Raw genomic sequence first — 12,500 nt, 5'->3', positions numbered from 1 at the left:
GAAGGCACATAACAGTCCAAGCACAAAACAGGGTAAAAACAAAGAAAGAAATAACAAACCTAAGTATACCTGACGTCTGCAAGATTGCGCATGCTTAACACATAGTTCTTGACGTCATCATCTCAGTCTTCATACTGTTGCATCAATTCGGCATGGAGTCAAAATTAAGATTTTCTGCAGTCTACCATCTGTCGTAGCGTTCTGCTGATAGCTCCTAACAGCTGCCAAACAAATTGGATCCGCGAGCGATAATGAAGCTGCCGAAGAAGATGGAAACAAATTCTTGTAACCTTACTTGTTGCTTTCGGTGAGAAGCTGCACGTAGCCGTTTGGTCCGCAACCAGAGATCTATCTCTCCTGCAGCATGTTTCGACAATCTTCAAATCTCTGCTCGCTTCCCCCACGTGCAGTAAGCCATTCATCATCCAGCTCGTTTTCCGCTGGTCTGCGCCAAGTCTCCTTTGGTATTTTAAAAAGATACATTATTCATCGTGCTCTTTACAACGTGCGTAGGGTTCAACGAAGTGCTGTATTATTGTGGCGATTCTTAGAGAGATTTTGGTTGTTGCCTTGTTTTAAAAGCGTTTGGTGCTTCGTAACCGAAGATAGAGCACACAAAAAACTCTTGTTATGATTATGAAGCTGCATATTATGTGTTGCTGCTGCTACGCTGATGTGGATGTGGATACTTATATAGCACCTGTTTTCGGTCAAAGACCAGACTCCAAGCGTTTTACAAACACGCAGTCATTTGCACAACAGGCTACCTGGTGAAGCCGACTGACAGCTACCACTCGGCACTCATCTTTTTCTTTTCCTGTGTCATTCAATCCGGTTTCAGTCACGCATACACTAACTTACACAGACATACGTGTATGACCGTTTTTGCTTATTAACTCCGCCACGTAGGCAGCCATTCCTCGTTTTCGGGGGTGTGCATGTTGGGTATGTCCCACCGAACGCTGACATGGATTACGGGATCTTTAACGTGCGTATTTGATCTTTTGCAAATGATGACGATGAGGAAGACGACAGTGACGATGCCTTTTTTTTTTCTTTTTTTTTTTTAGACAGAAGTGAAATGAAATGGAGGAGGACGAAACAGACGGCATTTATAAATCTGGGAAAAAAAATCGCATGAACAACGCGCGCGTGCGTACACACACACACACACACACACACACACACACACACACACACACACACACACACACACACTGCCAGGGACTTTGAAGGGGGGAAAAGTCACAGTCATCACGAGGGGAGCACGATGGAGTCGGACAACAGATGTACTGTCCGCCAGCTAAAACTTTAGCCTCTGTGTCTGCACCTAATGCTGAGACTTTAAGCAAAAGATGCTGTTTCCTGGGTCATTGCTTTCAGCTCTCACTGCCCGCATAGGGTGGAAATGCATTGCCAGTAACAAGCCATAAATTATTACTCTCTCTCCGATCTGAAAGTATTGATCTCGTCTTCCGAACTATGTACCATGACTGACCAGTCCGCTAGAGATGTGGGTTGAGAGGAGCGACCACAGATCCAACGTGATGGGGAGAGAGAGAGAGGGTGGGGAGAATGTGGGGGAAGAGGAAGAGACGCGAGAGAGAGAGAGAGAGAGAGAGAGAACTCAGACCTCAGAAATATGTTAATGTACATCAGCCTTGGTCCACAATACAAAGAAGGATTTGGGTCGGGAAGGGGTCAAAACAAAGCTTCATTCATGTACACCCTGCGTGCAGAGGAACTGTTGAGAGAGACAGAGAGATGGGAATGGTGGAAGAAAAGGGTTGAAGGGGAGGAGAGGGCGTGGGGGAGTAGCAGAAGCAGCCTCTGAATACTGCTTCAGACGTGGATAACAGTAGTCAGTGTGAGTAATTAAACAGGCAAACGGACAGATAAAGAGACAGATAGACAAACGGATGTATTAGGAGACTGATAGTAGACGGACAGGTCGTTATAGACAGATGGATACAGACACGAGAGACTGAAAGATAGCAATTTTATTAAGAAACAAAAGAAAGAAAAAAGAGCACACACACACACACTCTCTCTCTCTCTCTCTCTCTCTCTCGCACACACACACACACACACACACACACACACACACACACAAAGCTAATAAGTGCGAACGATTCCGCCCAGGAGGCACGTGCAAAATGTTTCATGCTCTAATATCACAGATCACAGACAGTGTATATTGGTGATTGTAGTCTCTTTCCAGGTTTCGTCGAGATGAAAGTGGTTTGTTTGATGCGAGCGTCGTGTTTTGGTAAACAGCTTGCTTTTCATTGCTTCAGTTTAAGATAAGGAATGAATGTCCGTGTGCTCCGATGAATGTTTTAATTGCAGTAAATGTTTGCGCTCACCCCCACCACCCCCCACCCCCACCCCACCCCCCTTCTCTCTGTTTCTGTGCAGCACAGTTTTGTTTTCTTTATTCATAAACGAACTGGCTCTTGAAGTTATCAGAAATGGCAGACATGGTGCTACATTGTCTTGATCTCATACCTTGGAACTTTTTTTTCTTTTCTTTTCTTTTCTTTCTTTTTTTTTACTGTTGGCTGACGATGTTATTTCAATGTCTGAAACTGTTGCTGGTTTGTAACAGCAAGTTTAATAGTTTAAACAGCGCTGCAGTTGCTCTGTACTTCAAAGTTAGTGTACTCGAAAGCAGTATCATTGATTTTGTTCAGAAAAGCAGGTTATTTATCCAGTTTATCCAGAAGAGAAATGGGTATTTAGAAGAAGATTTGATGCATGTGTGTAAACATTTATGAATGTCAGCGTATTTAGTTTTCCTCAAAATCAAGTTTTATGGGCGCTTGTTAAGATTCAGCGAGTCGGAGAAAAAATGCATTATTGTGTATATGCAAACAGTAGATATGCTTAATGATAACACCATGGAAATATTACTGAAACTGTTTGATTCTGAAGGATAGCCAGTTGTTCAGTGTGGTCATGAATTATGGGGTTTTTTTGGGTGGGGTAGGGGAAGCTGAACAGTGTGACGAGGTGCATTTGTATGCTTTGAAAAGATTCTTGAGGGTAAATAGACGCACACCAAACGACTTAATTCACAGAGAAACTGACAGATATCACATTACATTTGATTGTATTCTGCTCTGGATAAAATACTGGCATGAAATGTTAGCTAAAGACAATTTGTATGGATGAAAATAGGCTACCGCATTAAGTATCTACTCAACGCTTTTACAACCCGATGCACTTGGTAAAAGATACTGGGCGACTCACGTACAGATATGTTTGTTTGAATTGATATGGGCATGTCTGGATAGACTAAGGACCTTAGTATGAAATGTTCGGATTCGTGATCTTCGTCAGAGGCTTATTGACTGCAGCTGGCAGAACTGGCAGCACCATTTTCAAACAAGTTAAAGATCTCAGACATTATTCTGTGTTGAACGGACTATCTTATAATGTAAATCCATATATACATCTTAACTTGACCCGCTCTGCAAACAAATGACATCGAAATTTCGTTTTGGAGTGTTTGATATTAAAGTTTGTCCTCATCAGTTTAGGTATAGGAGTCATACAGAACATGACTTATTGTGTCCACTCTGTAAAGAATCAAAAGAAAACAAACTATGTTTTGTTTTGGTATGTCCATTATTTCAGAATAATTTCGGCCACATCTAGAAAAAATACTATAGACAACCATGTCCTTACCGCCTGACTCCGCTGATAACATCAACAAAAGAAATGTGGTTTGAAATTTCAGTATATTTTTGTGTCGAGCTTTCAAATTTAGAGATATAATGCTTGCGCAATACACTATCATTTTTTAAAAATATGTACATTTATTTTTGTACTTGCAAATGTCTATTTTTTCACAGATCATATATCTCATCAGAAATATTCTCGTGTGTAACAAAGAAAAATGCACATATGATAAATCATAAAGATTTGTTTTCATTCATAGTGCAGCTGATGCATATATTTCAAATAGCTGTACATACCATATGTCTCATCGAAAGTGTCTCTCAAACACACACACACACACACACACACGCGCGCACACACACACACACACACACACACACACACACACACACACACACACACCAGAGCTAAAAAAAAAAAAAAATGCGAACGATTTCATCCAGGAGGCACGTGCAAAATGTTGCACGCTCCAATATCACAGATCACAGACAGTGTACGGTGATTGTGGTCTGTTGTCAGGTTTCGTTGAGAGGCAAAATACACCACCAGCATATTAATAACTGACTGAGGCCCAGGCGTTGTTGTTGTTGTTTCGTTTACACATGTGATGCTTGTTTGATGTGTTTCATTTTCCGTGTAAGAGCACAGAATAGTAGTAGGTATAACAGTTATACAAAAATGTTTGTTACTCTGAAAAATCCATTGCCAGCATGTCACATAGAATCTAAAACAGTAAAAGTACAATATATACCAGGCACAAAAAAGTTAAGGACCGCCACCATGTGAGGGGAACGTTCTTAAAAAAATAAACAGAAATACGCTCAAGTCTGAATATGTCAGTCTGTGCGCATGTTACTATAGATTTGGAATTCTTCAAAAAAGAAAAAAAAAAAAAAAAGAGAAAGAAATACACCGAAATAAGTCTCAAAATGTCAGTGTGTGTGTATTGCAATGGATTGACAATTCTTTTTTTACGGTGCAGTTTTACAGAATGACACAGGAAACGAATGATGAGTGCCTAAACTGAAGACAGCAGTCAATCGGCTCTACCCGGGTCGGCAGCCTGTTGTGCAAATGACTGTGTAAGTGCATAGAGGTTTGTCTCTGACCGAAGATAAGCGCTGTACAGGGTAGGTATGGGTAATTACGAACGATCCAGTCGAAGCGACCAGCTCAATGTGTGTTCTGTAAAGACAACGTGTCGTACGATAGTCAAACGTAGTTCTTTTGTTTTTGAAGGCTTTCTCCGACAGGTTGCACCAGGAAAAGGTTCGTCTGCTCATTCTTTTCAACGTTTTGTCGACGGTTGAAATGGCAGGGGTGCCCGAGGATAAATGCGAACGGGCAAGTCCAATTGCCAACGATTACTTGGGTACATGTTGACAATTAAAACAGAAGCAGGTCTTGAACTCATTAGACATAACACATTATTGGAACATCGCACCAGACTGTTGTATTGTTGGTTTAGATCGCGCACGCACACAAACACACAGACATTTAGACACACACGCCCCACACCGCACACAAACACATCCTTTTGAGAGTTTTCAGTAGCTGTGCAGCATCGTTCACAAATATACTCACGTCAATATATCCTATGGTCTAATTGCAAACAACACTGTTTTGCAGATGCCTGTCAAAACGGACGTCCTAATCTGTCACCAATATGCTTTCTTAACTTCTCCCAGCACTGGCAATGTGTATTCGACACAAACGATCAGATCAACTAATTTAAACTGTGTCAAAGTTCAAGTCCTACAACTTGCTTCCCTTGATTTTAGGATTTTGAGAGCACGTTTGTAACCTTGGTCGGCAGTGGTGCGCGAAGAGAAGAAAGAGCGCGGAAATAGCCAGAAATAGCTGGTGTTTTAAAGTATTAGAAAATGGTCGAAGCAGACGTTAAATTGTGAAATGCAGCCATTAAAAACGCTTCGATGTGGAGCGGTGTACGAATTGTTCGCAATTACACGCTGTTCGCAATTACCCATATCTACCCTAAGTAACAACAACAACAACAATTATAATGATGATAATAATGATAATAATAATAAATATCACAAAAAGTGAAAATGGTTTCAGTTTTGCTGATACAGTGGGTTTTTTAAATGGGGTGGGAAAAAAATTGGGGGGGGGGAGGAGGGGGTCGGGGGGGGGGGACTGAACGTGCAAGGCGGACCATTCATAACAACAGTTTTGACGTGGAGACACGTAAATAATGGCGTGGTTGTCAGTTAAACAACTCAGCCCAACTCCTTCCAAGATCCACGCTGATGCACAACTTGCTTTTTTGCTTTGAGCAAGGAAAGAGCGCAGCTGAGAGAATACTGACAACACCACCATTATTTATACGTCTCCACTTAAAAAAGTATGCGGCGCCGCTGTTGTCAGGAATGTTCCACCACGCACGTGCAGCAGAACCTCCACCGACCTCCCTCGCTTGTGTGTGTCTGTGTCTATGTGTGTGAATGTGTGTGTCCGTGTTTCTGCGTCTCTCTCTCTCTCTCTCTCTCTCTCTCTCTGTGATTTTAAACTGGATCAGCAAAACAGAGCTCCTTTTCCACGTACAATCTGCATTTTTACATTTCACATCATGGTGGTACTTAACTTTTTGTCCAGAGTATACATGCATTCCGTCATGAGGATCATGGGGAGACAATCGCTCGAAGAGAAAGAACACCTGTTTTATGTGAATGTCAAACCTGAGCGTTTGCTGACAAAACTTGATTTCACTACTTTCAGAATATAAACATGCATAATGTGTTAATAAAGTTTGATAGCTGTATTATAAGGTTTCAGTTCGAAACAGCCAGAAGTGGAGGCGATGACAATGAAAAAAAATCAGTTTCAGGGACTGTAACATGGAAATCGTTCAGAATAAATTTCGTTGTTTTTTTCCGTAATAATAATAATCAGAGTATTATCCATGCCATTCTAAACATATTGATACCGTGGGGATATCTGTCACACCCATCATTGTTCAGTTTGCGTAATTCATTTTGTTGCTGGGAAGCCGAAAAACAAAAATGAACTAATGAAATGGATAAAACTTTGGAAGGATGTTTACCGTGTCCTTTGCAACCTAAGTTACGTGGTTTTGGGTGCTTTTTTGTTTGTTTTGTTTTTTTCTTCTTCTTCTTTTCCAATTTTGTTGTTATTTGGGTTTTTGTTTTTGTTGTTGTTGTTGTTTTCTATGCTTATTTTGTTATCATGTCTTTGATCAATCAGTCTATCGTTCAAATCAAAAACACTTTATTAATCCACATGGGAATTAACTACCAAAGTTGTGTTTCAGTATGTGTCATATGTCATTGCATTCCTCACATACAACAAGGGAGAAAGCGAACTGCGTGTGGAAATGGAACTCAGTTGGCATGGCAAGTAAGGGGCACAATCTTGTTACAAACGCTTGTCCGTATGCCCTGTTATTGCCAGGGTAACTTCCCCTGCATCGGAAAGGACTGATATTGAGCGCTCTCTCTCTCTCTCTCTCTCTCTCTCTCTAATGCGAGCACACGGGGGGTGGGGCAGAGAGACTAAAAGCGGGTATGGATGGAGGGAGGTGGCTTGGAAAGATTAGGGTTTCATTCAGTGGGTACGTCTATGTGTGTGATTTTGTATGTGTGTACGCGAGTGCGTGTGTGTGTGCGGCGCGTGCGTGTGCGCGTGAATGCGAAGGGACTGAGAGAGATGAGCAGAGATCTTGATTTTTAAGTGGTTTTCTTTGTGTATCGTAGACAGCTGTACTTCATTCAGGTCAAAAATTTCATCCGGTTCACAGGATTAGACAGGGTCGCGTAAACGGAGGATATCAATTCGTCCTGTGATTTTTTGTTTGTTTCTTTGTTTGTTTTTATTCGTTTTGTTTGATTTGTTTTGTTGGCTTTTTTCTCTCTCACGAATCAGTATATCTGAAGAAAGTTATATTAGAAAAAAAGGAAAGAAGATAGAGTAGAATAAGTTAAAATAAGGATTTAAAATAGAATAAAATTTGAATTAAAAAAACAACAGACACGTGATCATGCATCGCCGTTCATGATAAATAAATAAGTAAATGGAAAAAATATTTATCACCGACCCCCCCCCCACCCCCCACCCCACCCCTTTTTTTTTCTTTTTTTTTTCCTTTCTTCAAATGGCAGCAATAAATGATTACAATGTTGATTCTGAGACAGATCAGTGGCGATAAGGCGGACAGACTTTTATACGCTGTGCCCAATATAAGTGATTCATGTGCACTGTGCGGCTCACAGGACGTCGAGACAAAGAAGACTGATGCTGTGTGACATGAGTGTTTGGAGCAGTGAAGTGTATTCTGTGTCACGACGCTAGCAATCGTGTGTGTGTGTGTGTGTGTTCGTGTGTGTCTGTGCTTTACAGACTCGGATTTACTTAAGTTTTCTGTGTGTGTCAGTCTGTTTCTCTGGCTCCGTCCCTCCTTCTTCCCGCTTCTCTCTCTCTCTCTCCTTCAGACAACATACGCATGCGCGCGCACACACACTCAAACACACAGACACAGACACACACACACACACACACACACACCAATTCAAACACACGCACATTCACACTGATACACGCTCACACACACATGCTTACACGCATGTATGTTTGCACACACACACACACAAACACACACACACACACACACACACACACACACACGAAACCACCCACACACACCCTCCAGCGCCCCACACAACCAAAGCACCACCACCATTACTCCACGCACACAGACGGATAAGACAGATATATTATAAAAAGTTGAAGGTTGCCTCGTGTGGTGTTTGATGAACGACGCAAACAGACAGCGATATCTCAAGACACCCCGATGTACACAGCCTTGTGAGATGAAAATGTATAGCCCTCAGTGATCCAACCTTCCTGCTCTGCTGGGTGGGGTCAGCATGATTGTGTTTGAAGAAGAGTGAGAAAAAAAAATCGCCCTGTCCTATTTGACTACTGTCTGGTTTGGGGGTGGGGGGTTGGGGGTGGAGCGGGGGGGTGGGGGGGGGGGTCATTGACAAGACTATGAAAGGGTCTGTTTCGTAGGTGAAGAGTTGGTGCTGATTTGTCAACGATGACAGTAGAGGTGGCGATGATCTTGTGTTGTGGTTCATGTTGATTTCCCTGCTGTTATTTTGGTGTGTGTTTCCTCCCTCCCTCCTGTTCCCGTCCTTCCTTCTTTGTCTTTCTCTTGTTTTTGTCAGTACCTCTTGCCCGGACCCGAAAACGGAGTATGGCTGCCTACATGGCGGGGTAAAAACGGTCATACGTGTACAAGCCCAATCGTTTACATACGAGTAGACGTGGGAGTTGAAGCCCACGAACGAAGAAGTAGTACCTCTTGTCTAAAAACAACGCAAATACTAGTGTCCATGTGTGGTAAGAGGATAAAATTTGTACTGTCTCGTGTTCTTACAGTATGTCCCAGTATCCAGCTTCTTTGTCGTTGCTATGAAAGAAGTTTACATGGAGAAAAAAAAACAAACAAAAAACAAAAAAGAAAACAAAAAAACCGCGTACATTTGTAAACGGATATGAAGAGAGAGAGTGTTCTGCAATGGATGAAATAAAACAAACCGATTCGTACAGTCTCGGACGGGGAAAATATTCCGAGTGTACTGGAAATAAATAAATAATAAAACGAACCTTTTCATACGCTCTGGGACGAGGAAAAATATTCTACAATGAAAGAAACACACACACACACACACACACACACACCGAACCGATTCACGCGCCATCGGACGGGGAAAAATATTATGCAAAAGAAAAATAAAACGAAGCGATCCATACGCAGTGGGACCCTTTTAACAGCGACGATGGGCGTGTCAGTGCCTTCAGGACAGGGGGCGGAGCATTATACCTGTCGATGTTCACCGATACACGACAACACTCGGGTTCACTGCAGGGGACATCAAGACTTGGCTGTAGCTGTCTGCAGGGGACATCAGGACTTGGCTGTCTGTAGGGGACATCAGGACTTGGCTGTTGGCTGTCTGCAGGGGACATCAGGACTTGGCTGCTGTCTGTAGGGGACATCAGGACTTGGCTGTCTGCAGGGGACATCAGGACTTGGCTGCTGTCTGCAGGGGACATCAGGACTTGGCTGTCTGCAGGGGACATCAGGACTTGGCTGTTAGCTGTCTGCAGGGGACATCAGGACTTGGCTGTCTGCAGGGGACATCAGGACTTGGCTGTAGCTGTCTGTATGGGACATCAGGACTTGGCTGTAGCTGTCTGCAGGGGACATCAGGACTTGGCTGTAGCTGTCTGCAGGGGACATCAGAACTTGGCTGTCTGCAGGAGACATCAGGACTTGGCTGTAGCTGTGTGTAGGGGACAGCAGGACTTGGCTGTTAGCTGTCTGCAGGGGACATCAGGACTTGGCTGTCTGTAGGGGACATCAGGACTTGGCTGTCTGCAGGGGACATCAGGACTTGGCTGTTAGCTGTCTGCAGGGGACATCAGGACTTGGCTGTCTGCAGGGGACATCAGGACTTGGCTGTAGCTGTCTGCAGGGGACATCAGGACTTGGCTGTAGCTGTCTGTAGGGGACATCAGGACTTGGCTGTAGCTGTCTGTAGGGGACATCAGGACTTGGCTGTTAGCTGTCTGCAGGGGACATCAGGACTTGGCTGTAGCTGTCTGCAGGGGACATCAGGACTTGGCTGTCTGCAGGGGACATCAGGACTTGGCTGTCTGTAGGGGACATCAGGACTTGGCTGTCTGCAGGGGACATCAGGACTTGGCTGTCTGCAGGGGACATCAGGACTTGGCTGTTAGCTGTCTGCAGGGGACATCAGGACTTGGCTGTCTGCAGGGGACATCAGGACTTGGCTGTAGCTGTCTGCAGGGGACATCAGGACTTGGCTGTTGGCTGTCTGCAGGGGACATCAGGACTTGGCTGTTAGCTGTCTGCAGGGGACATCAGGACTTGGCTGTTAGCTGTCTGCAGGGGACATCAGGACTTGGCTGTCTGCAGGGGACATCAGGACTTGGCTGTTAGCTGTCTGCAGGGGACATCAGGACTTGGCTGTTAGCTGTCTGCAGGGGACATCAGGACTTGGCTGTTAGCTGTCTGCAGGGGACATCAGGACTTGGCTGTAGCTGTCTGCAGGGGACATCAGGACTTGGCCGTCTTCTCGCTCCACTGGAGGACCCTCACCACTCACACCCTGCCGGAGATAAAGCTGTGGGAACAAACACACAAAAAAGGACATGCGGTTTTCTTTCAGTAATGTGTGGGGAAAAAAAACAGCGGGGTATTTATCGATCTGTGTGACAGCATGAGTCGGTTTTTTGTTGAGCGTTTCAAGTAGCGGTGTTTGTGTCGTCAACAGGAGGATAAAACGAGAAGAAGAAAAAAAACGACAAAAAACTGTTCAGCATTGGTAGTGATCTTCATCATTAAAAGTCTGTGGGCCTATTGTTTGACAGTATAGGCCTATGTCATATAGCAGTAAACGTCTGTTTCAGTTGACGATAACCGTCTCTACGGTGTGACAATAACCGTTCAAGGTGAACTGCAGTGTGATCAGTGGAATTCCTCAGTAGACGAGACAGAATGTCATGGAAGTGGTCATCGTGACGTCAAAAGATGTACACGCAATATTTAAGCACGTGATTTGTTCAACTTCGTTATTCTTTTGAAATAAAGTCACAGTCATATAGAGCTTGTGACGATACGCTCAACCATTTGTCGCATAAAATTCCCATTTCGTTTATAAATATCGCAGGGTTTTTTTTTCTTCTTCTTTACTTCAGTAACAGACCGTCTCACCGTGGACACAGATAAACAGTAATAAAATCGCTGGTTGAACTTGTGCGACGATAATCGTTCAACCATTCGTAGCATTAAATTCTCAGTTCGTTTATTAATGTAAAAGTTGTTGTTGATTCTAAATCTAAGTCAGTAAAAAGACTGCCTCACTATGGACACATAAACGGTAACAAAATCGCTTCCTCTTGCGCTTAAATAAGCCGGATTACGTATATATATTACATTGGTGTGGATTGCTGTGGGCGGTGGTACAGTGTGCGACAGCGCAGTGCCCGTGAGTGTGGTCAGTGATGGATACGTCTGCTGTGGACAGTCTGAGCAGTTCCTTCGAGGAGAGGTAAGTTGACTGTACAGGAGGCTATTAATAGAGCCGGTGGTTTTAAGTCATGACAGTGGTGTTGGTCAACACGGTCCTTTTGTAAATGTAACAGGGGAGCGCGTTGTTGTTGGTGGCTTAATTGTTTAGAAGTCACGAAACTGGGGAGAGGGTTGGGTGGCGTGGTTTGATTTAAAAGTTGTTTTTTTTCTGAATCTGATATAATAAGAAGAAGAAGAAAAAGAAGAAGAAAAAGAATGATAGTGATAATAATGACAAATAAAAATGGAAATAACAGCCCTTAGAGTTGTAAAGGGAGTGATGGTTACAGTAAATAACCGTGGTGACGTTGTTCACAGTCCATTATTGTTATGTTCGTGGTGTGTCAGTTTTTATCAGTATTGCTGTTGATGCTTGTATGGCGTCTGTCGCTGGTCAGAGGCCAAACTCTACGTACTTTACAAACATGGAATCATTTGCATCACGTCCACAACCAGATGTCTGACTGGGTAAAGCCAGCCGACACGTGCCTTTAGGCGCTCATCATTCGTTTCCCGCGTCAGTCAGGCTCCAGCGTGCGAGGTGTGTGCAGGAAACGTTTAGGAAGAGGTATTGGGGAAAGAAAAAAAAAACATAAAAGAAAAAGAGGGAATGCAGAAAACAGAGAGAGAGAGAGAGAGAGAGAGAGAGAGAAGAATGAATGTGAAGAGAAAAGAA

General features: G+C 43.5%; 1 protein-coding gene across 3 annotated transcripts in view; it reads left to right on the top strand.

Moving 5' to 3' along the window:
* LOC143301629 (myosin light chain kinase, smooth muscle-like) overlaps positions 1–12,500 on the top strand; it is a 181,271-nt gene that overhangs the window by 59,030 nt on the left and 109,741 nt on the right. Inside the window, exon 1 of one of the 3 annotated variants that reach the window (XM_076616048.1) lies at positions 10,752–11,804. The exons of the other annotated variants lie outside the window; for them this stretch is intronic. Within the exon in view, the coding sequence (XP_076472163.1) occupies positions 11,758–11,804 (47 nt within the window). The 5' untranslated portion in view covers positions 10,752–11,757. Of the gene's footprint in view, positions 1–10,751; positions 11,805–12,500 lie in introns of those variants that run through there. 3 annotated transcript variants of the gene reach the window in all.

Source organism: Babylonia areolata, chromosome 27 (assembly GCF_041734735.1).
Source record: "Babylonia areolata isolate BAREFJ2019XMU chromosome 27, ASM4173473v1, whole genome shotgun sequence".
Taxonomy (NCBI): Eukaryota; Metazoa; Mollusca; class Gastropoda; order Neogastropoda; family Buccinidae; genus Babylonia; species Babylonia areolata.
Note: the sequence above shows the minus strand (reverse complement) of the source record. Positions and strands in the feature narration are given on the sequence as shown.